The sequence below is a fragment of the Squalius cephalus genome (genome assembly GCF_949319135.1).
Source record: "Squalius cephalus genome assembly, chromosome: 23".
Classification (NCBI taxonomy): Eukaryota; Metazoa; Chordata; class Actinopteri; order Cypriniformes; family Leuciscidae; genus Squalius; species Squalius cephalus.
This window is the reverse complement of record NC_137144.1, coordinates 32,136,506-32,162,220: the sequence shown is the minus strand read 5'-3', so window position 1 is coordinate 32,162,220 and position 25,715 is coordinate 32,136,506. Positions and strand designations below refer to the sequence as shown.

The following is a 25,715-nucleotide window of genomic DNA, read 5'->3' as shown; positions in this document are numbered from 1 at the left end:
AGTCTAGCAATATATTTTACTTTCTTTTTCAGTTCTTTTTCAGTTAACACATGCAAAGTACTTGACAATTCTGTACAGTGACAATACATTTACAATTACTGTTCTTTAAATTAAACATACCTATTCCCTGTTCATATTACTGTTCACATTACACACAGAAGGTCCCGCCTCCGACCAGAGCCAAGGCTCATAGTGTTGAATTTTACTAAATTTAGGGCCATTCCATTCATCAAATCTAGAACGAAGTAATAAAAACTAAATCTAAAACTATTTCATGGTTCTAGTTAATTCTGAAGCAATGAATGATAGTTGCAGTTTAGTTTTAGTTCTTATGTTACTTTTTCAACATTTAATTTTGAATTTGTAGTTAAATTTTTCTTCTTTTCTTGAGTTCATTGTTTCAGTTTTGGTTGGGGTTTGAGTTAACTTTAATAACCTTGATACAGATTAAATGTTTCAACAGGTTACAACAGAGATCAAGCAAACCTTGATAACATCTTTTTCTCTGTCCAAATGATGAGCTTTTGTTTTTTCCCCTATCTGTCACATATTTTAGTATTTATCATTAAACACTCAAAATTAATCCGGTTAAAACCATTTTGATATGAACTTTAAACCTTTTAGCGGCTGAAATTATGTTATCAACTTCAATTTTGGAACATGTACGGTTAAACATATGGCTTCGATTTAATAGCCATGTCCAAATTATTTTGTAAAATATATATATTGTGTAGAATAATTATTTCTTCATTCAGTACATTTGCTGTACAGTAAACTTATCAAACCTTTTAACACTTTCATATCTGCTTCCACTTCTGCAATAATCTGCTTTCGTCTCTAAAAGAGGTCTGTATTCCAAAGCATTCATGAACTAAAACCAGTGGAAGAGAAAGAGTGGCGAGAGCGAACGCATTAACCCTGTACTTCCCTTTCTTCAAACAGTGGCAGAACAGCAGCCAATCAGAGCGGAGAATGGGTTCCCATGAGTCACTCAGGCCCCTCCCACTGCCTCTCACACACACACACTCTCTAACCGTCTCCCGCTCTCTCACACACACACTCTCTACCTTGAGTATTTCTTCAGACTCCCGCAGAAGAGCAGAAGCGGATCCTGTTGATCATGAGAGTCCTGAGCGCTTTACTCCTCATGTGTGTGTTCACCGGCTCTGTGAGAGGAGACTCAAACACCACAGGTAAGAAGATCTCGAGTCCTGAACCACGGACCGGCACACGCAGCTCTTATTTTAGTCTGACACACTGAACTTCACTCTGTAATTGCATGTTCTCAGAGAGGCTCTTTGAAGGTTTGCCATGGAAAGAGTTGCAGTTACACATTACACATCTGGCTTTCTCTCCAGAGGCTCCAGTGAAGACTCCAGTGAAGACTCCAGTGAAGACGCTGCTGAAGTCCAGCTTCCATCTGTACGCCGAGGGTTCGGTGTTTGAGGAGACCTGCGCCCTGGTCCCGTTCCGCTCCGAAAGCCTCCAGAGATGCGGATACAATACAAGCCTTCCTCTGGTGCTCATCATACACGGGTGGACGGTACGGCACAGAAACATCATCAGAGAGATCAGCGTTTCAGTGTTACACAACGTTCCCTCTCAAGTCTTACAGTAACATTCATATAATGTTCATTCACAGTTATCTGCTCTTTAGTACCCGGCGAGCAAAAGCCGTCATTTCACCGTCTAGGTTTACTATAGACCCGATATAAGGCTAAATAATCCTGAACTTGGTTACATGTCGTTTTTGCCAAAATAACTTGCGAGATGTTTGATATTCCATCATGTAAGCAAATGATGCGTTCATATCTAGTCTATTCTTGGGCTATCGTTAGATATCTATTACATTACCCAAATTTTGCCTTGTTTTAGACTCCAGGATGTGTTTGGATGGCTATTAGACTTCTTTTATATGTAAAATTGCTTGCTAGGTAATGTTCTCAAAATGTTAGCACAAAATTTTTTTTACTTTAAACGTTTAGTTGGACATTTGTCTAACCTTTTTTACATGTTACTAGTTTCAGAACGTTCAGAGATCATTCACAAGTAACATTCCCATAATGTGTGAAGAATGGAATGTTTCCTCAACATTCACAACCAAGAAAAAACTTCTAAAACATTTAAGAAACGGGATGTTTTTACCGTTCAGAAAACATTTTCATACTTTAATGGGAACGTTCTTGGAACATATTGTCAGCTGGGATGATGTGTAGAGCAATAGTGAGCTTTCTGTTTAATGCACTGTTTTTTCCTCTAGCCATGTTTATTGCCTGTGAACGCGGCGTATCGCTGCTGTTCGACTCGGTTCATGTGCCAACAAACATGCAGTTCCTCGAGACGGAGGGAAGGGAACGATTCAAGGGATCTGCATCATTGGAGGAGAAAGATCTACAGTTAGATACTGCTCTAATCTAGATAGGTTTGATCCCTCACTTTCAGCTCTGCTCCTCCATATAATGACAAATGGAGCGGAAATGGCGTCTTACTGGGTCTGTGATCAAGCCTGGAAGAATATTCTGGGCGACTACAGAGCATTAACTAAAACCGAAAGATCATATCATAACTCCGACTATTGTAAACAATCAAGGCCATCCCAGACACTTGTTCCAAACCATAAATAGATTGCTTAAGGCTGTTACCATCTTTTCTGTTTCTCAACAACTATCTGTTTCCTTTGTGTTTTTATTTCTAAAATCGCTGATGTTCGCAAACACGGCTTCACTCTTCGGTCCATCTTGGTTTGCTGGTGTTTCTTTCTCTCATTTCTCACAGTTTGATTCTGAGACTCTCTCGAGGGAGGTTTCAAGCATGAAATATACAGCTATTCCCACAAGCTTACTTAAATATTGCTTCCATTTCTTGAGCCCTACTGTACAAGTATTATAATGATTCATTGCAGACTGGGTTTGTTCCAGAAGCATTAAAGATTTCTGCACTTGTTCCAATCAAAACACAATTCTGGAACCGAGTTATGCTTATTTGTCCATGGGTAAATATGAATTGGACTTTATAACAATAACCCTTTTGGACTTTAATTCCAGTACTGGGTAAGGACTGTTTTCCCATCTGGGAAGATAGCGAAGAAGAATTGCATGAATTGTAAAGTTTATCAATCCAAGATTAGATTCCATTACTTTTTCAGTTGAATATAATTTTTCATCTATTAATTTTCTAGATGTGTTAATTGTGTTTCTAGACGGAAAAACATGGAGGTCACTGAGGATTAGAAATAGAACATAAATCAGCTATTCGAAGACGCGATGTGACTTCAGACATGTTATTGATCATAACCCTAACACTGACCAGCTCGAGTGCGCAGGCATCGAGAAAGTGGTGGAACATTGATCGAACACTTCTACAGCGAGAGGCGTTTTGGATGTTTCATTTAAAGACTATGTTTTCTTTGGGTTTACAACGAAGACTTTGATTTATCATGTTTCTTCTGGAGACTCACAGAAAAATGAGGAATCTTTGAGTAATTTTTGATGCCCAGACGTACATTCTTTTGTACTGAGCACTGTTAAAGCATCACTTTATCACCTCAGGGATACAGCACGATTGCGCCCTATGCTAAACTTCTCTGTTACTGAAAAGCTGATAAACTCATTCGTTGTCTCTCGTATAGATTACTGTAGCGCCCTTTTATCCGTAGTTTCTAAATCCACACTCAATAATCTCCAATATGTACAAAACTCTGGCTCCAGGGTCCTGACTGGGACCAGGACATGCGATCAGATCTCTCCTGGTTTGGAGCCCTTGCACTGGTGAGGTTTCATATCGATTTTAAATTACGATGCTGATATACAAAGCATTACATCATGGCTTGGCTCCTCATTATTTCTCCACACTGTTAATCCCTTACATCCCCAATCCCAGACTGTGTTCTTCAGTCTCATTTGCTGACTTCCACTAACCCGCTTTAGATCTATGAGAACAGGGCTTTCCACTCTTTGGAACTCTCTTTCTCTTGAATTTAGAGAAGCTCAGACCTGGCATTTTTAAAGCTTTTTTTAAACAAGCATTTGCTTGTTGATGTTTACTTTGTTTTTTATTTCTTGTTCTATGTACTGCTTATTTTGAGTCCGGCGCTTTGAGAAGCTTATGATGATGACTGTGCTCTTCTCAGATGAACGGACTCATGGAGCAGTGGATCTTTAATCTGGCGTCTGCGCTGAAGGTCCGGCTCGCGCAGGTCAACGTGCTCATCAGTGATTGGAGGACTCTGGCCCTTCAGCCGTATCCAATCGCAGCCAAGAACAGCAGACAGGTGGGCCGGGACGTGGCCGCGCTGCTCCAATGGCTGGAGGTAATGACCATCTTTAATGGTTCTGGGAATGAAACCGCATATAAAAACCTAAACATGCTGGTGGTTCAGTGGTTTCGCCAAAGTGGTGAACGGGAAACTATAACAAATATAATTTCCCAATTCCCCATGCGAATGAAACGCTTCTGGAACAAGAGCAAATGTGGGCGGGGCTTGATTGTGTCCGTGGGAATTGATTGGATGATTGTGGTTTTCTATTGGCTGATCTCCTGTGAGTGACAGTTTATAGCCCCGCCCTCGTCATCAGAGAAGAGATGCTGCAAAAGGAACTGATTCTGATTCAAGATTATTAACACAATAATGATGATGTGCACCTATTAATCATTTACAATAAACACTGCAATATTCCATGAAAAAGAAGAACTTCATGGAGAATTTGTTTAAAAAATTAAAATATAAAAAGCTTTGCGTGTGAAAAGGCTCCATACTGTCTGTGCATCAGTAAGTGTTTGAGTCCTGACGCCACTTCCTCTCTGGACAGGAAGCTGGTCATCTCTCTCTGGATCGGGTCCATCTGATTGGCTACAGTCTGGGAGCGCATGTGGCTGGGTTTGCGGGGAGCCATTTCAGAGGACGCAGGAAAGTGGGACGCATTACTGGTATGAAGAAGGCAAACACACACATCAGAGTCAGTGGAGTGTAGTACCACCATCTGACCACTGATCATGTTAACAGGACGTGCGTCAGGAGAATTAACAAGAGAAGTTCTTAACATCATTCAGTCTGAAACTTCCCATTTAGAGTAGAAAGAGAGCCGTTCTCCAACAACTTCTGATGAAAACTGTTAAATCAGCCACACTGAAATCAAATGTGCGTAATAAAGACCAATTAAAGAGCTAAACATCCTAATCTGATGCTCATTATGTTAGCTTGTGGAAGCCATTGACAAATACTTGTTTAAAGGGATGGTTGAATTTGATTTCACTTGTCTAACTTTAGTTAGTGTGTAATGTTGATGTTTGAGCATAAACAACATCTGCAGAGTTACAACGCTCAAAGTTCAGCGTTCAAGTTAAGTGACATCACTAACCCTAAAATTTACATAAACCCCGCCCCCGGGAACATGATTTATAGATTATCATGACAGAATATGCTAATCAGTGACTAGAAGATAACTCCACATCATCTTCATAAATTCTTCAACTAAACATTCAGAAATGTCCTGTTGCTTCTACATGTTGTCACTTCTTCTTGAGTCTCTCCATCATTCTGACTCCGGTTTAAGCATAAAAGGGTAAAAGTTTTTGAAATTATCAGTGCATGTTTGTGTGTGAGGTAAGAGGACACAAGCTCTTAAAGCTCCGCCCCCTGTGCCGACACAAGCTCTTAAAGCTCCGCCCCCTGTGCCGACCTCTGGAGATAAAGATGAAACATTTCGACCAGCAAGTGTCGACCAGCTGTGTTCGACTGTACACACTAGCATACGAGTAAAAAACAAAGTGTACTTCAGGCTTTACTCCTCCTGGGCTTTCAAACTACAAACACAAAACTTGAGACCTTCAGTCTGCTCTATATTTTCTAATAAATCCGACTTACCCGGTTTCCTAAAAATTACAGTTCTTAAAACTGCTAATTTATGCTAGCAAACATGCAAAAGTATTCAAGCAATGTGTCAATTCATGCTAGCAACATGCTAGCAATGTGCTAATTCATGGTAGAAACATGTTAGCAACGTGTTCAATCGTGTGACATGTTAAAACATACTAGCAATGTTAAATCATGCTAGAAACATGCTAATAATGATGTTAAATCATGCTAGCAACATGTTAAAACATGCTTACAATGATGTTAAATCATTCTAGCAAAATGTTAACATATGCTAACAATTATGCTTATTCACGTTAACACTAAACAGGTTTTTATATCCTGTGGTATACAGACATTTGCGAGGTTTGGGGAGAGGCAGGGGAAGTGTAGGTCTCATTTCTTGGTTTCATATTGAAAGGGTGTTTGTTGTGAATATTTAGATCTGGTGACTTCGTTCATACATTCTGTGTTTAACGGGCAGCGTTTACTACATGACCCCCCCCCCCCCCCCCGTAGTGGGAAATCTACTCACCTTCAGATAAAAGTTGATCAACTGCACATTTTTACAATATTTGGAGGGGACTTACATTTTTTAAAAGTTGTTGTTAAGCATTAACTTATTACGTTAATGTTGACATTTTATGAATTTAATTTTTACATTTTTTATAATCTGTCTGTAAATGTTTGTATCTCAGGGCATACGTCACTCTTTCAAGGGTATAAAATAGACTTTGTGGTCTACAGACTTTGTACTTTGTGGCCTGTTTTTGAAAACCAATTCAGTACTTAATACTCTTAAATCAAAGTTTATATTCAACCATTTTGATCATTTGATCACTTAGTTAGCTACATTTAATTCAGTTTTAGGTCAACAATACATTTTTTCAGACAATTTCTGTCAGCACTGTCTATGGCAAGAGGAAGAAAGAGTGTCAGGTATTTTTCCACCTGGGGTTTTGGGTCTCCCTCCTTAGGCTACCTCGCCAATGAAGCTACGGGCCAACTTAAACAAACAAACAAACAAACAAACAAACACATATGATATGTGTATATATGTACAGCAGACAGAAGGCATGAAGTAGATTGTGTACAACAGGTTTTGGTCATGTAGATAATTTATAGGGCCTAGAAATGTGCATACTAAACATGATACAGTAGGCTAATATAAATAGGCATTAAACTTATTGTTCAACAGAATTTTACAAAGAATGTTTACTTTAAGTTATGAGAGAATGGCTAACATGTTGTAACAAGCATTGCCAAACAAGCATTCTGTTTTCACTGAATTTATAACCCAAAGGAGTGACGTATCCTGGGGATACAAGCGTTAACAACATAAAATTGTATTATTTGTGTCCTAATAAGTGGGAAAATAGCAATAAATTAATTTTCTGATACTTTTTACGGTCTTGCCCTTTTAGGGTTAAAACATGCTAGCAATGTGTTAAATCATGCTAACAACATGTTGCTAATATCCAAGCAATGTGTTAAATCATGCTAGCAATGTAGCCCAATAATTCATGCTGGAAACATGCTATTCTATCTATCTATCTATCTATCTATCTATCTATCTATCTATCTATCTATCTATATTGCCGTGAAAACTTTCAAACTTCCAGCTTTTCAAAGTTGTTCAAACGTTCTAGTCAGGCTTTCTCAAGCCAACATCACAGCCTGTCTTGAACATTAGTCTAGTACACACTGATGAACATTAGTCTAGTACACACTGATGAACATTAGTCTAGTACACACTGATGAACATTAGTCTAGTACACACTGATGAACATTAGTCTAGTACACACTGATGAACATTAGTCTAGTACACACTGATGAACATTAGTCTAGTACACACTGATGAACATTAGTCTAGTACACACTGAAGAACATTAGTCTAGTAAACACTGATGAACATTAGTCTAGTACACACTGATGAACATTAGTCTAGTACACACTGATGAACATTAGTCTAGTACACACTGAAGAACTTTAGTCTAGTACACACTGAAGAACTTTAGTCTAGTACACACTGATGAACTTTAGTCTAGTACACACTGATGAACATTAGTCTAGTACACACTGAAGAACATTAGTCTAGTACACACTGATGAACATTAGTCTAGTACACACTGATGAACATTAGTCTAGTACACACTGAAGAACATTAGTCTAGTACACACTGAAGAACATTAGTCTAGTACACACTGATGAACATTAGTCTAGTACACACTGAAGAACATTAGTCTAGTACACACTGATGAACATTAGTCTAGTACACACTGATGAACATTAGTCTAGTAAACACTGATGAACATTAGTCTAGTACACACTGATGAACATTAGTCTAGTACACACTGATGAACATTAGTCTAGTACACACTGATGAACATTAGTCTAGTACACACTGATGAACATTAGTCTAGTACACACTGATGAACATTAGTCTAGTACACACTGATGAACATTAGTCTAGTACACACTGATGAACATTAGTCTAGTACACACTGATGAACATTAGTCTAGTACACACTGATGAACATTAGTCTAGTACACACTGATGAACATTAGTCTAGTACACACTGATGAACATTAGTCTAGTACACACTGATGAACATTAGTCTAGTACACACTGATGAACATTAGTCTAGTACACACTGATGAACATTAGTCTAGTACACACTGATGAACATTAGTCTAGTACACACTGATGAACATTAGTCTAGTACACACTGATGAACATTAGTCTAGTAAACACTGATGAACATTAGTCTAGTACACACTGATGAACATTAGTCTAGTACACACTGATGAACATTAGTCTAGTACACACTGATGAACATTAGTCTAGTACACACTGAAGAACATTAGTCTAGTACACACTGATGAACATTAGTCTAGTACACACTGATGAACATTAGTCTAGTACACACTGATGAACATTAGTCTAGTACACACTGATGAACATTAGTCTAGTACACACTGATGAACATTAGTCTAGTACACACTGATGAACATTAGTCTAGTACACACTGAAGAACATTAGTCTAGTAAACACTGATGAACATTAGTCTAGTAAACACTGATGAACATTAGTCTAGTAAACACTGATGAACATTAGTCTAGTACACACTGATGAACATTAGTCTAGTACACACTGATGTGTGTTGTGTGACGCAGGTCTGGATCCGGCCGGGCCGCACTTTGAAGGTTTGCCGGCGTTCGACAGACTGTCTCCGGACGACGCTCGGTTTGTGGACGCCATCCACACCTTCACCAAGTCCAGCATCATGCCGGGAGTGGGAATCAAGCAGAGCGTCGCGCACGTGGACTTCTATCCCAACGGAGGATCCTTTCAGCCCGGATGCAAGATGCTGGACATTTACAGTAACGTCTTCCAGTACGGCCTGCAAGGTACCGACCCGACCCGTGTGGGGAAATATTGCTGATATAGGTTTGTAAGATGATGAAGCGAACATGCAAGATAAGGGGCCGTTCGACCTGGACGTGTTCTTGTCCTCAGGGGTCTCGAGATATTGCCAGTTTGGAATTACACAAGGAATTTGTCTTGGTGATAAGCTTTAAATGCAAAAAGATTTAAATTACAATTAATAATTAAAATGAAGTCAAGTCAAGTCACCTTCATTTATACAGCGCTTTTAACAATATGTGTTTCACAGCAGCTTTACAGTGATAACAGGAGATTACAGTAACAGAGATTGTTTTGGCTTTACAGCACAGCTCTAGAATAAAGTTATTGTCCAGCTAAAGTTTTTATTGATTCACTTCCTAATATATATGAAAATATATACACACAAACTCAAACACTTCAATGGCCAAATGCATCCATCTAGTCATATTTACATAAACCCAATGATTCAAAATAGGACAGACTCATTCAGTGTGAGGCATCATGTAGCATACTAAATAAAGCAGTGTTTCACTTACTATTTTAAAAGTGCATATTCTACACTAGACTAGACTGTCATTAAAATGACTCATGGTGTTTTTGTAGGTGTTCCTAAGACCATTAAATGTGCCCACGAGCGCGCAGTGAAACTCTTCACCGACTCCCTGATCAACACCAGCCAGCTCATAATAGGCTACCGTTGCCGTGACGACAGCACCTTCAACAAAGGCCAGTGTCTGGACTGCAAACAGATGCGCTGCAACACGCTAGGCTACGATGTGCGTCAAGAGCGCGCGGGGAGGAAGGCTAAAGGCCTGTACCTCAAAACCGGCCCAGAAGCTCCCTATAAAGGTCAGTCAATGCGCTGGTGATTGAGGCCCAGGTTTGAGTCTAGACGAGCGTCTGGATAAAACAGCAGGGGAGGCTAAAGGAGAAGGTGTTTATATATAGCGAACACACACTCTCTTCACTCTCCCGCAGTGTTTCACTACCAGATCCGAGTCCAGCTGACGAACCTGATGGAGCCGGTCGAGACCTCGCTGCTCCTCTCGCTCAACGGGACACGGGGACTGAGCCGAGACCTTCCCCTCACCCTGTGAGTCCACAACACCACTGCACATTCACATGCTCCCTGTACAGCCTGAAGAACATTAGTCTAGTACACACTGAAGAACATTAGCCTAGTACAACTGAAGAACTTTAGTCTAGTACACACTGAAGAACATTAGTCTAGTACACACTGATGAACATTAGTCTAGTACACACTGAAGAACATTAGTCTAGTACACACTGATGAACATTAGTCTAGTACACACTGAAGAACTTTAGTCTAGTACACACTGAAGAACTTTAGTCTAGTACACACTGATGAACATTAGTCTAGTACACACTGAAGAACTTTAGTCTAGTACACACTGAAGAACATTAGTCTAGTACACACTGAAGAACTTTAGTCTAGTACACACTGAAGAACATTAGTCTAGTACACACTGAAGAACTTTAGTCTAGTACACACTGAAGAACATTAGTCTAGTACACACTGAAGAACTTTAGTCTAGTACACACTGAAGAACATTAGTCTAGTACACACTGAAGAACTTTAGTCTAGTACACACTGAAGAACATTAGTCTAGTACACACTGAAGAACTTTAGTCTAGTACACACTGAAGAACTTTAGTCTAGTACACACTGAAGAACTTTAGTCTAGTACACACTGAAGAACATTAGTCTAGTACACACTGAAGAACTTTAGTCTAGTACACACTGAAGAACATTAGTCGACTGAGCCGAGACCTTCCCCTCACCCTGTGAGTCCACAACACCACTGAACATTCACATGCTCCCTGTACAGCCTGAAGAACATTAGTCTAGTACACACTGAAGAACATTAGTCTAGTACACACTGAAGAACATTAGTCTAGTACACACTGAAGAACATTAGTCTAGTACACACTGAAGAACATTAGTCTAGTACACACTGAAGAACTTTAGTCTAGTACACACTGAAGAACTTTAGTCTAGTACACACTGAAGAACTTTAGTCTAGTACACACTGAAGAACTTTAGTCTAGTACACACTGAAGAACATTAGTCTAGTACACACTGAAGAACTTTAGTCTAGTACACACTGAAGAACATTAGTCGACTGAGCCGAGACCTTCCCCTCACCCTGTGAGTCCACAACACCACGGAACGTTCACATGCTCCCTATACAGCCTGAAGAACATTAGTCTAGTACACACTGAAGAACATTAGTCTAGTACACACTGAAGAACATTAGTCGACTGAGCCGAGACCTTCCCCTCACCTGTGAGTCCACAACACCACTGAACATTCACATGCTCCCTGTACAGCCTGAAGAACATTAGTCTAGTACACACTGAAGAACATTAGTCGACTGAGCCGAGACCTTCCCCTCACCCTGTGAGTCCACAACACCACTGAACATTCACATGCTCCCTGTACAGCCTGAAGAACTTTAGTCTAGTACACACTGAAGAACATTAGTCTAGTACACACTGAAGAACTTTAGTCTAGTACACACTGAAGAACTTTAGTCTAGTACACACTGAAGAACTTTAGTCTAGTACACACTGAAGAACATTAGTCTAGTACACACTGAAGAACTTTAGTCTAGTACACACTGAAGAACATTAGTCGACTGAGCCGAGACCTTCCCCTCACCCTGTGAGTCCACAACACCACGGAACGTTCACATGCTCCCTATACAGCCTGAAGAACATTAGTCTAGTACACACTGAAGAACATTAGTCTAGTACACACTGAAGAACATTAGTCGACTGAGCCGAGACCTTCCCCTCACCTGTGAGTCCACAACACCACTGAACATTCACATGCTCCCTGTACAGCCTGAAGAACATTAGTCTAGTACACACTGAAGAACATTAGTCGACTGAGCCGAGACCTTCCCCTCACCCTGTGAGTCCACAACACCACTGAACATTCACATGCTCCCTGTACAGCCTGAAGAACTTTAGTCTAGTACACACTGAAGAACTTTAGTCTAGTACACACTGAAGAACTTTAGTCTAGTACACACTGAAGAACTTTAGTCTAGTACACACTGAAGAACATTAGTCTAGTACACACTGAAGAACATTAGTCTAATACACACTGAAGAACATTAGTCGACTGAGCCGAGACCTTCCCCTCACCCTGTGAGTCCACAACACCACTGAACATTCACATGCTCCCTGTACAGCCTGAAGAACTTTAGTCTAGTACACACTGAAGAACTTTAGTCTAGTACACACTGAAGAACTTTAGTCTAGTACACACTGAAGAACATTAGTCTAGTACACACTGAAGAACATTAGTCTAATACACACTGAAGAACATTAGTCGACTGAGCCGAGACCTTCCCCTCACCCTGTGAGTCCACAACACCACTGAACATTCACATGCTCCCTGTACAGCCTGACCTGGGAATAATAGCATGGGGAAACAATGGAGCAGTTTATTGAAGCTTTAGACTAAATTTAAAAGAAAATCCCTCTAAATAAGTATGCATATGTGTTTTATGTTTTGCATCATATTTGATACATCAGGCTTTTATGGAGGAAAAAAACAGCTCAATTTTATTTATATTAACTTTAGTTTTCTGCAGATGCTGATATTTATATGGACAAAAAGTGATGAAATTCTGATGCTTGTAATGTAAATCAATGAGATCTTTATAACAGTATAACAGATACATAAAATGCAAATAAATATCAAGATCTGCCAATAATATGTCTTAGTTAGATCATATTTAAAAGCTTTAGTATTATGATCAAATCTCTGTAGTTTTAATACATAATGCAATATGATGATGATTAAGAGATTAACTAATAAAGCTTCCTTAAAAGCCTGATGATAATTTTTAATACTCATGATTTTTATAATAAATGATATCTGGATAATCAAGTAAACATGCTTCAGTTCAGCTGAAATATTACAAATAATATCAAAGTTATTCTTGTGTTTACTTGATAAAATCAGGTCAGATTTGACAGCAGAAAGACACGAGAAGCTCGAGCTGAAGGAGGACGATTGTACAGTTAAACTCAAGGCTTTTACTGGATAAAACAGTCTGAACTATCAGAGACAGAAGGAATCCTGTTTGCACTCCTTAAGACAATGAGATGGCGAGTTAGAGAACTGCAGTAACCTAACGTTGATTCACGCTGAAGAACTTTAATATATAAGCACTGTTGGTCAATAATCAATCAATCAGCTGCTGCTGCGGGTCGTTAACAACACGTCATCATCACTGGATCAATGTCGTGTGTATGTGCAGGTATCAGGACAGCAGCAGTCCGAAGGCCTTCACCTCATTGGCTGCGGTGGCCGCTGATCTGGGTCACCTGACCTCCATCAGACTGGTCTGGAAGGGAGAGCTGGTCTGGTCAAACTGGCTGAGGAACATCAGGAACATCATGAGCTGGAACGGACCCGATCAGGACATGGAGCTCAGTGTGTGGAGAATCAGGATTAAATCAGGAGAGAGTCAGGAAAAGTGAGTTTCATTGAATTTCAGAGCAGAATGAGACCTTATTGTAAAGTGTTACCAAAATATAAATATTTTTTAAATTTTATAATTTTTTTGAAAACAAGACTTATTACCTGATGTCATGTGAATATCTTAATATTTTAATATACAATGTCATTTTGCTTCTCCAGTAAATGAATGTTTAAATTCGTCTAAAAGAGTCGGAAATTCCGAGTTGGAAATTCTTAGTCAGAAATTCCAAGTTGTAGTTTCCTAATCAGAAATTTCAATTCTAATTTCTAACTCGGAATTTCTGATTAAAATTTCCAACGCAGAATTTCTGACTAGAAGACTGAGACAAGGAATTTTCTGACTATGAAACTCCAACTAGGAATTTCCAACTAAGAAACTTCAACTTTGAGTTTCCCAGTTGGAATTTCCAACTAGGAATTTCCGACTTGGAATTTCCTACTAGGAATTTCCGACTTGGAATTTCCTACTAGGAATTTCCGACTAAGAATTTTCAACTCGGAATTTCCGACTGGGGATTTCTGACTTGTAATTTCTGACTAAGAATTTCCAATTTTTAACCTTGGAGACTAGGAATTTTCAACTCGGAATTTCCGACTTGGAATTTCCAACCAGGAATTTCCGACTTTGAATTTCCAACAAGGAATTTCCGACTTGGAATTTCCTACTAGGAATTTCGACTTGGAATTTCCTACTAGGAATTTCCGACTGGGGATTTCTGACTTGTAATTTCTGACTAAGAATTTCCAATTCAGAATTTCTGACTAAGAGACTCTTTTTTTTCGACTTAGAATTTCCTACTAGGAATTTCCGACTTGCAATTTCTGACTTGTAATTTCTGACTAAGAATTTCCAATTTTTAACCTTGGAGACTAGGAATTTTCAACTCGGAATTTCCGACTTGGAATTTCAGACTTTGAATTTCCAACAAGGAATTTCCGACTTGGAATTTCCTACTAGGAATTTCGACTTGGAATTTCCTACTAGGAATTTCCGACTGGGGATTTCTGACTTGTAATTTCTGACTAAGAATTTCCAATTCAGAATTTCTGACTAAGAGACTCTTTTTTTTCGACTTAGAATTTCCTACTAGGAATTTCCGACTTGCAATTTCTGACTTGTAATTTCTGACTAAGAATTTCCAATTTTTAACCTTGGAGACTAGGAATTTTCAACTCGGAATTTCCGACTTTGAATTTCCAACAAGGAATTTCCGACTTGGAATTTCCTACTAGGAATTTCGACTTGGAATTTCCTACTAGGAATTTCCGACTGGGGATTTCTGACTTGTAATTTCTGACTAAGAATTTCCAATTCAGAATTTCTGACTAAGAGACTTTTTTTTCGACTTAGAATTTCCTACTAGGAATTTTCAACTCGGAATTTCCGACTTGGAATTTCCAACCAGGAATTTCCGACTTGGAATTTCCTACTAGGAATTTCGACTTGGAATTTCCTACTAGGAATTTCCGACTGGGGATTTCTAACCAGGAATTTCCGACTTGGAATTTCCTACTAGGAATTTCGACTTGGAATTTCCAACCAGGAATTTCCGACTTGGAATTTCCTACCAGGAATTTCCGACTTGGAATTTCCGACTTTGAATTTCCAACCAGGAATTTCCGACTTGGAATTTCCTACTAGGAATTTCGAATTGGAATTTCCAACCAGGAATTTCCGACTTCGAATTTCCTACTAGGAATTTTCAACTCGGAATTTCCGACTTGGAATTTCCAACCAGGAATTTCCGACTTTGAATTTCCAACCAGGAATTTCCGACTTGGAATTTCCTACTAGGAATTTCGACTTGGAATTTCCAATTAGGAATTTCTGACTTGGAATTTCTGACTAAGAATTTCCAATTTTCGACCTTGGAGACTAGGAATTTTCAACTCGGAATTTCTGACTTGGAATTTCCAACCAGGAATTTCCGACTTGGAATTTCCAATTAGGAATTTCCGACTTGGAATTTCCAATTAGGAATTTCCGACTTGGAATTTCTGACTAAGAATTTCCAATTTTCGACTAGGAGACTCTGATTAGGAATTTCCAACTCCGAATTTTTGACTAGGAGAACGTGTAACTCAGGTATTTTCACTGCCTTATTTTCCCTTCTCACGGCTCCACACTACGGGTTCACCTTATCGTGAGACTTTGTGCTAGTATCGCGAGATTTGATGCCACTTTCCTTTAAATATGGCTGTGCGCTGTTGGTTGGTGTGTGTGGGTCCCGTTTTCCCCGGGAGTCTCCCGTATTTCACACCCATCTCCCGCCCCCCTCCCGTTTTGTTATTTCTCCCGTGAAACTCCCGTAATTTGTATGGCCCAAACCTCGTTATATGAATAATCACATTATTCAAAGGTTTTCCAGTTGCCAGATCTTGTATGAAACGCATCCTACTCACTCAATCAACACAAATTTCAACCCATGTGAGCTCAACCTGGCAACCTACAACCCAGTTGCACAGTGAATATCTGCGCAGATAGTAGATGCGGGAAGTTGAATAAGCGTCACTGGGAGAAATGGGAAGAGAAGACTCATTGGTAAATATTTAATGCAATTAACGCAGCATTTTTCTGTCATCCTTTGGCTGGCATTACATTATATGATGCGCTTTTATTCATGCAAATGTTTTTAAACCATTCAAGCCCAGACAAATTGAGCGCCAGAATAGAGTTCTCTTTCGGTTTGAATTTGAACGAACACTAACACACGCAATTATGCCAAAATGTCCGTTTTGTCGAGTATCCTCATAAGAGCAGACTGAGCAGTCTTAAATTAGTGAAATAAAGTCTTAAATGAACGCAAATAGTTGTGAGAGAATGAGGCACGTGTGAGATGTGTTGTGCAGTAGCGGCTGGTCTTAAAGTGACAGCAGCCAATAAAGCTTTCTGTCAGTAAAGTTAATCAAAGAACAAAGGTGACAGAGAAAAACACTTGCTGCTCTTGACTAAAGAATTTTGTAACTTTAATAAGGATTCATCTATATATAATTTAAATTTATGCAGTCCAAACTGTTTGATAACTTTATTAAATTTCTGTATATTTCCTACATTTTAGACAAATATTTAAAATATACTGTCTTTATGTTGTTTCTACATTAATTTGGAGATTACCTGTGAAATTATTACATTCTAAAATATATAAAAAAATTTAGGTTTTTTAATGCCGATTCATTGTGATTAATTACAGAAAAAAAAATGTGATTTATCTAGTTATTTTTTGCAATCGCTAAAAATGAATAAAAAAGAAACATGAATAAATCTTATTCATGTTTATTTTTATTGATTATTATGTATTTATTTATACTAGTGCAAAATGCTTTTTGTGAGCTGATCACAGTCAAAAAAGTTTAGGAGATATTTCTCAGCGATGGCTGATTTCAACAGTTTCAGTATGATAAAAAATAACTTTTATATTGATTCAATGGATTAATTGCATTTTGAAAAAAAAAGTGTCATGAATTTATTGCATTTTTGGGAAAAAATAATCAGTTTTTATAATAAATCTTTGAAAATCAAAATCTGGATTTGAATTATGTTATTATAACCTAAAGATGCCATGTGAAAGTTTGAAACAGAAAATAGTGGTTTTCATCGTGTTTATGTCAGAATGTTTATTTTTAAACCACAACCTTCTTGGGGCTTCTTTGAATGATACAACCCTCTAATGTCAGAATGTTTATTTTTAAAGCACAACCTACTAAGTGCTTCTTTTACTGATATTTTTAACGATATCTTTAGTATTTCTCATCCAAACAACGTCAAACGTTTCTGTAATTTATAGATAGATATATCTAATATCTGCACAATCAATGTGTATTTAGCCTGCCTCTGCCATCCAGCACTATCTTATACATGCTACAAACGACTTGTAAATTCCAACAAGGAATTTCTTACTAGGAATTTCTGACTAAGAATTTCCAACTCAGAATTTCCGACTTGAAATTCCCGACTAGGAATTTCCGACTTGGAATTTTCGACTTGGAATTTCTGACTAAGAGTTTCCAAGTCAGAATTTCTGATTAAGAATTTCCAAGTCAGAATTTCTGATTAAGAATTTCCAAGTCAGAATTTTCGACTAAGAGACTATGACTAGGAATTTCCAAGTCAGAATTTTCGACTAAGAGACTATGACTAGGAATTTCCTTCTCAGAATTGTTTACTTGGAGAAAGACTTGGAAATTCCAACAAGGAATTTCCTACTAGGAATTTCCGACTTGGAATTTCCTACTAGGAATTTCCGACTAAGAATTTCTGACTTGGAATTTCCTACTAGGAATTTACGACTAGGAATTTCCAATTAGGAATTTCTGACTTGGAATTTCCGACTAGGAGTTTTTGACTAGGAATTTCCGACTTGGAATTTCTGACTAAGAATTTCCAACAGTTTTTGACTAGGAGACTGTGACTAGGAATTTTTATTCGGAAATTCATGGTTGGAAATTCCTAGTTGGAAATTCTTAATCAGAAATTCCAAGTCGGAAATTCTGAGTTATCTATAAAAATATAGCTTTTCTTGCATCACACTGGTTCTGCTGTAGTTCTTTTTTCAAAGAATACATAAAAAAAAAAAATCAATAAAAAGGGGGCAAATTAAGTAATAGCATGGTAAAAACATGACCATGCTTTTGTTTTATGAGCTTTTGTTCGACTGGGTCCAGTCATACCTTAATGTTTTTTTTATAATTCAAAAATATTAAGTTACGACTGGACCCAGTCGAACAAAAGCTCATAAAACAAACGGACAAGAAAATGAAACAAGTTTATTAAGTGTTCAATGCATTACATGGGTAAAATGACAGACTGTGTAACAGTTTGATTGATATACATGTATGCTTTTATTGCAGTAACTAGTGTTTGGGTGATGGTACATCTGTAATGGATATTAAAGCAGTTGAGATCTTTTTTGAAAATCTGATTATTTATTTGCTGAGTATCATGTCCACTATTGATGAACTTGAGCAACAGCGGGAAACCTTCCTACATCGATCAGCTGGTTGAGTGGAGTGTGTGGTGTTTGATCTATCAGTGAAAGGACTGAGTGGAGTGTGTGGTGTCTGATCTATCAGTGAAAGGACTGAGTGGAGTGTGTGGTGTCTGATCTATCAGTGAAAGGACTGAGTGGAGTGTGTGGTGTCTGATCTATCAGTGAAAGGACTGAGTGGAGTGTGTGGTGTCTGATCTATCAGTGAAAGGACTGAGTGGAGTGTGCAGTGTCTGATCTATCAGTGAAAGGACTGAGTGGAGTGTGTGGTGTTTGATCTATCAGTGAAAGGACTGAGTGGAGTGTGTGGTGTTTGATCTATCAGTGAAAGGACTGAGTGGAGTGTGTGGTGTCTGATCTATCAGTGAAAGGACTGAGTGGAGTGTGTGGTGTCTGATCTATCAGGGAAAGGACTGAGTGGAGTGTGCAGTGTCTGATCTATCAGTGAAAGGACTGAGTGGAGTGTGCAGTGTCTGATCTATCAGCGAAAGGACTGAGTGGAGTGTGTGGTGTTTGATCTATCAGTGAAAGGACTGAGTGGAGTGTGTGGTGTTTGATCTATCAGTGAAAGGACTGAGTGGAGTGTGTGGTGTTTGATCTAATGAAAGGCCTGAGTGGAGTGTGTGGTGTTTGATCTATCAGTGAAAGGACTGAGTGGAGTGTGTGGTGTTTGATCTAACAGTGAAAGGACTGAGTGGAGTGTGTGGTGTTTGATCTATCAGTGAAAGGACTAAGTGGAGTGTGTGGTGTCTGATCTAATGAAAGGCCTGAGTGGAGTGTGTGGTGTCTGATCTAATGAAAGGCCTGAGTGGAGTGTGTGGTGTCTGATCTATCAGTGAAAGGACTGAGTGGAGTGTGTGGTGTCTGATCTAATGAAAGGCCTGAGTGGAGTGTGTGGTGTCTGATCTAATGAAAGGACTGAGTGGAGTGTGTGGTGTTTGATCTATCAGTGAAAGGACTGAGTGGAGTGTGTGGTGTCTGATCTAATGAAAGGCCTGAGTGGAGTGTGTGGTGTTTGATCTAACAGTGAAAGGACTGAATGGAGTGTGTGGTGTCTGATCTAATGAAAGGCCTGAGTGGAGTGTGTGGTGTTTGATCTAACAGTGAAAGGACTGAATGGAGTGTGTGGTGTCTGATCTAATGAAAGGACTGAGTGGAGTGTGTGGTGTCTGATCTAATGAAAGGACTGAGTGGAGTGTGTGGTGTCTGATCTAATGAAAGGACTGAGTGGAGTGTGTGGTGTCTGATCTAATGAAAGGCCTGAGTGGAGTGTGTGGTGTCTGATCTAATGAAAGGACTGAGTGGAGTGTGTGGTGTCTGATCTATCAGTGAAAGGACTGAGTGGAGTGTGTGGTGTTTGATCTATCAGTGAAAGGACTGAGTGGAGTGTGTGGTGTTTGATCTATCAGTGAAAGGACTGAGTGGAGTGTGTGGTGTTTGATCTAATGAAAGGCCTGAGTGGAGTGTGTGGTGTTTGATCTATCAGTGAAAGGACTGAGTGGAGTGTGTGGTGTCTGATCTAATGAAAGGCCTGAGTGGAGTGTGTGGTGTTTGATCTATCAGTGAAAGGACTGAGTGGAGTGTGTGGTGTTTGATCTATCAGTGAAAGGACTGAGTGGAGTGTGTGGTGTCTGATCTATCAGTGAAAGGACTGAGTGGAGTGTGCAGTGTCTGATCTATCAGTGAAAGGACTGAGTGGAGTGTGTGGTGTCTGATCTATCAGTGAAAGGACTGAGTGGAGTGTGTGGTGTCTGATCTATCAGTGAAAGGACTGAGTGGAGTGTGCAGTGTCTGATCTATCAGTGAAAGGACTGAGTGGAGTGTGTGGTGTTTGATCTATCAGTGAAAGGACTGAGTGGAGTGTGTGGTGTTTGATCTATCAGTGAAAGGACTGAGTGGAGTGTGTGGTGTCTGATCTATCAGTGAAAGGACTGAGTGGAGTGTGTGGTGTTTGATCTATCAGTGAAAGGACTGAGTGGAGTGTGTGGTGTCTGATCTAATGAAAGGACTGAGTGGAGTGTGTGGTGTTTGATCTATCAGTGAAAGGACTGAGTGGAGTGTGCAGTGTCTGATCTATCAGTGAAAGGACTGAGTGGAGTGTGCAGTGTCTGATCTATCAGCGAAAGGACTGAGTGGAGTGTGTGGTGTTTGATCTATCAGTGAAAGGACTGAGTGGAGTGTGTGGTGTTTGATCTATCAGTGAAAGGACTGAGTGGAGTGTGTGGTGTTTGATCTATCAGTGAAAGGACTGAGTGGAGTGTGTGGTGTTTGATCTAACAGTGAAAGGACTGAGTGGAGTGTGTGGTGTTTGATCTATCAGTGAAAGGACTAAGTGGAGTGTGTGGTGTCTGATCTAATGAAAGGCCTGAGTGGAGTGTGTGGTGTCTGATCTAATGAAAGGCCTGAGTGGAGTGTGTGGTGTCTGATCTATCAGTGAAAGGACTGAGTGGAGTGTGTGGTGTCTGATCTAATGAAAGGCCTGAGTGGAGTGTGTGGTGTCTGATCTAATGAAAGGACTGAGTGGAGTGTGTGGTGTTTGATCTATCAGTGAAAGGACTGAGTGGAGTGTGTGGTGTCTGATCTAATGAAAGGCCTGAGTGGAGTGTGTGGTGTTTGATCTAACAGTGAAAGGACTGAATGGAGTGTGTGGTGTCTGATCTAATGAAAGGCCTGAGTGGAGTGTGTGGTGTTTGATCTAACAGTGAAAGGACTGAATGGAGTGTGTGGTGTCTGATCTAATGAAAGGACTGAGTGGAGTGTGTGGTGTCTGATCTAATGAAAGGACTGAGTGGAGTGTGTGGTGTCTGATCTAATGAAAGGACTGAGTGGAGTGTGTGGTGTCTGATCTAATGAAAGGCCTGAGTGGAGTGTGTGGTGTCTGATCTAATGAAAGGACTGAGTGGAGTGTGTGGTGTCTGATCTATCAGTGAAAGGACTGAGTGGAGTGTGTGGTGTTTGATCTATCAGTGAAAGGACTGAGTGGAGTGTGTGGTGTTTGATCTATCAGTGAAAGGACTGAGTGGAGTGTGTGGTGTTTGATCTAATGAAAGGCCTGAGTGGAGTGTGTGGTGTTTGATCTATCAGTGAAAGGACTGAGTGGAGTGTGTGGTGTCTGATCTATCAGTGAAAGGACTGAGTGGAGTGTGTGGTGTTTGATCTATCAGTGAAAGGACTGAGTGGAGTGTGTGGTGTTTGATCTATCAGTGAAAGGACTGAGTGGAGTGTGTGGTGTTTGATCTAATGAAAGGCCTGAGTGGAGTGTGTGGTGTTTGATCTATCAGTGAAAGGACTGAGTGGAGTGTGTGGTGTCTGATCTAATGAAAGGCCTGAGTGGAGTGTGTGGTGTTTGATCTATCAGTGAAAGGACTGAGTGGAGTGTGTGGTGTTTGATCTATCAGTGAAAGGACTGAGTGGAGTGTGTGGTGTTTGATCTAATGAAAGGCCTGAGTGGAGTGTGTGGTGTTTGATCTATCAGTGAAAGGACTGAGTGGAGTGTGTGGTGTTTGATCTAATGAAAGGCCTGAGTGGAGTGTGTGGTGTTTGATCTATCAGTGAAAGGACTGAGTGGAGTGTGTGGTGTTTGATCTAATGAAAGGCCTGAGTGGAGTGTGTGGTGTTTGATCTATCAGTGAAAGGACTGAGTGGAATGTGTGGTGTTTGATCTAACAGTGAAAGGACTGAGTGGAGTGTGTGGTGTCTGATCTAATGAAAGGCCTGAGTGGAGTGTGTGGTGTCTGATCTAATGAAAGGACTGAGTGGAGTGTGTGGTGTCTGATCTAATGAAAGGACTGAGTGGAGTGTGTGGTGTCTGATCTATCAGTGAAAGGACTGAGTGGAGTGTGTGGTGTCTGATCTAATGAAAGGCCTGAGTGGAGTGTGTGGTGTCTGATCTAATGAAAGGACTGAGTGGAGTGTGTGGTGTCTGATCTAATGAAAGGACTGAGTGGAGTGTGTGGTGTCTGATCTATCAGTGAAAGGACTGAGTGGAGTGTGTGGTGTCTGATCTAATGAAAGGACTGAGTGGAGTGTGTGGTGTCTGATCTATCAGTGAAAGGACTGAGTGGAGTGTGTGGTGTCTGATCTAATGAAAGGACTGAATGGAGTGTGTGGTGTCTGATCTAATGAAAGGACTGAGTGGAGTGTGTGGTGTCTGATCTAATGAAAGGACTGAGTGGAGTGTGTGGTGTCTGATCTATCAGTGAAAGGACTGAGTGGAGTGTGTGGTGTCTGATCTAATGAAAGGCCTGAGTGGAGTGTGTGGTGTCTGATCTAATAAAAGGACTGAGTGGAGTGTGTGGTGTCTGATCTAATGAAAGGACTGAGTGGAGTGTGTGGTGTCTGATCTAATGAAAGGACTGAGTGGAGTGTGTGGTGTCTGATCTAATGAAAGGACTGAGTGGAGTGTGTGGTGTCTGATCTAATGAAAGGACTGAGTGGAGTGTGTGGTGTCTGATCTAATGAAAGGACTGAGTGGAGTGTGTGGTGTCTGATCTAATGAAAGGCCTGAGTGGAGTGTGTGGTGTCTGATCTAATGAAAGGACTGAGTGGAGTGTGTGGTGTCTGATCTAATGAAAGGACTGAGTGGGGTGTGTGGTGTTTGATCTATCAGTGAAAGGACTGAGTGGAGTGTGTGGTGTCTGATCTATCAGTGAAAGGACTGAGTGGAGTGTGTGGTGTCTGATCGAATGAAAGGCCTGAGTGGAGTGTGTGGTGTCTGATCTATCAGTGAAAGGACTGAGTGGAGTGTGTGGTGTCTGATCTAATGAAAGGCCTGAGTGGAGTGTGTGGTGTCTGATCTAATGAAAGGACTGAGTGGAGTGTGTGGTGTCTGATCTAATGAAAGGACTGAGTGGAGTGTGTGGTGTCTGATCTAATGAAAGGACTGAGTGGAGTGTGTGGTGTCTGATCTAATGAAAGGACTGAGTGGAGTGTGTGGTGTTTGATCTAATGAAAGGACTGAGTGGAGTGTGTGGTGTCTGATCTATCAGTGAAAGGACTGAGTGGAGTGTGTGGTGTCTGATCTAATGAAAGGCCTGAGTGGAGTGTGTGGTGTCTGATCTAATGAAAGGACTGAGTGGAGTGTGTGGTGTCTGATCTAATGAAAGGACTGAGTGGAGTGTGTGGTGTTTGATCTAACAGTGAAAGGACTGAGTGGAGTGTGTGGTGTCTGATCTAATGAAAGGCCTGAGTGGAGTGTGTGGTGTCTGATCTAATGAAAGGACTGAGTGGAGTGTGTGGTGTTTGATCTATCAGTGAAAGGACTGGGTGGAGTGTGTGGTGTTTGATCTATCAGTGAAAGGACTGGGTGGAGTGTGTGGTGTCTGATCTATCAGTGAAAGGACTGAGTGGAGTGTGTGGTGTCTGATATATCAGTATCTGATCTCTGTGCAGGATGTGGTTCTGTGGTGTTTCCGGTGAAGTCACGCTTCTGAAGGCCTCAGAGGAGCAGGAGTTCAAACGCTGCAGATCCTCGTCGAAGGCAAACGCTCAGAGGACGGAGACACAGACATGAAGACTCCCAGCCATTCAACCCAGTCTTTTTATTAATGCATTTCAAGTACTCCAAAAAAATTACATCTCTTTGCACAATACGTTTTGAAATGTTACGTAAAAATGTTCAAAGTGAACAAAAATTTAGGTACTGTATAAAACACAGTGAACATTAACAGACAGCAGTATTAATCTTTTTTGTTCATTCGTTTCTCAATTTTAGTGTTCGGCCTATTTTCACCTACAACATTTGGACTCAATTAAGACTTTTTTTTTTCAGTGCACTTTTCCTCTATGAAATTTCACCAAGACTACGTAAAAATTAAAAGTCAAATACAGGCAAATATTCAGATGTCCTCCAGTCCAGGCCGCCGCAAAACCACCGAAGTGCCGCTTTGTTTCTTCATGGCAGACGGCAGTATGGAAAAGAAGAACCGGATGTGGCTCGGCGGCCGGCCTGGACTTGACAAACTCTTGTCTAGAGGTGAACAAAAGAAAAGTATCAAAATGTACCTTCGAATATAACAGAAATTCTCCAGTTACTGTACATAGTTTACACCTGCTGAGATGGACGTGACACAAAGTCCTGCTCTCTGTCAGAGAGGATGAAGGGAAGCGTCCTCAAACCCACGCGGGATGTTCCCTCGGCGAGCGGCCCTTCACACACCTGAGACTGCCGCCCATCCGCAGGAGGATGAGGATGAGTCTCAGCGGACGCCACTGAAGGACTGTAAACTAAACCTTTGTGTTAATAGTACCGTGAGAATCCTCTACAGGGAAACTGCAGCTAAACCTTAAAACACATTTGCAGGGAATAATCGTAACGGGGGGGTCAAATCAACATTTCGTACAATTCCACGTGAGCGGATCTTCACAGCAAACGCTGGATTTGAACATCCCAAAAACACTTTCAGTTACTTCAGTCATCTGGAATGAGTGGAAGCTTGTTTCTGCCAAGGAATAAAATAATACAAGTGAATTGCAACTTTTTCCTCGTAAGCAGGACTTTATAACTAGAAAAAAGTCTTTTGCCAGAAAAATTGCCAGAAAAATATAATGAACTGTGAGAAAAAGTGTCAGAATTGCGAGAAAAATTCTGAATCGCAATTGCAGGAAAAAGGTCATAATTGCAATACAAATGTATGAATTGCAAGAAAAAAAGTCTGAATTGTGAGATAAAAAGTCTGAATTGCAAGAGATAAAAATGCGCAATTGAGAGAAAAGTCAGAATTCTGAAGATTGTTTTGTGTGAAAAAGTCGCAATTGTGAGAAAAAATTCTGAATCGTGAGAAATCTGAATTGCGAGGAAATTGCAATTGCAGGAAAATAGTCATATTTGCAATAAAAATGTATGAATTGTGAGAAAAAGTGTCAGAACTGCGAGAAAAATTCTGAATCGCAATTGCAGGAAAAAGGTCATAATTGCAATACAAATGTATGAATTGCGAGATAAAAAGT

At 40.1% G+C, this 25,715-nt stretch overlaps 1 protein-coding gene across 1 annotated transcript; it reads left to right on the top strand.

Moving 5' to 3' along the window:
• Positions 1 to 1,014: 1,014 nt before the first annotated feature.
• lipcb (lipase, hepatic b) lies at positions 1,015 to 24,506 on the top strand. Its single transcript, XM_079859641.1, has 9 exons — positions 1,015 to 1,193; positions 1,359 to 1,543; positions 4,130 to 4,309; positions 4,809 to 4,926; positions 9,029 to 9,262; positions 9,864 to 10,109; positions 10,239 to 10,353; positions 13,559 to 13,777; positions 24,159 to 24,506. The coding sequence occupies exons 1-9, from the start codon at positions 1,121 to 1,123 to the stop codon at positions 24,277 to 24,279; spliced, it is 1,491 nt and encodes a 496-aa protein (XP_079715767.1). The 5' UTR covers positions 1,015 to 1,120; the 3' UTR covers positions 24,280 to 24,506.
• The last annotated feature ends 1,209 nt before the right edge of the window (positions 24,507 to 25,715 follow it).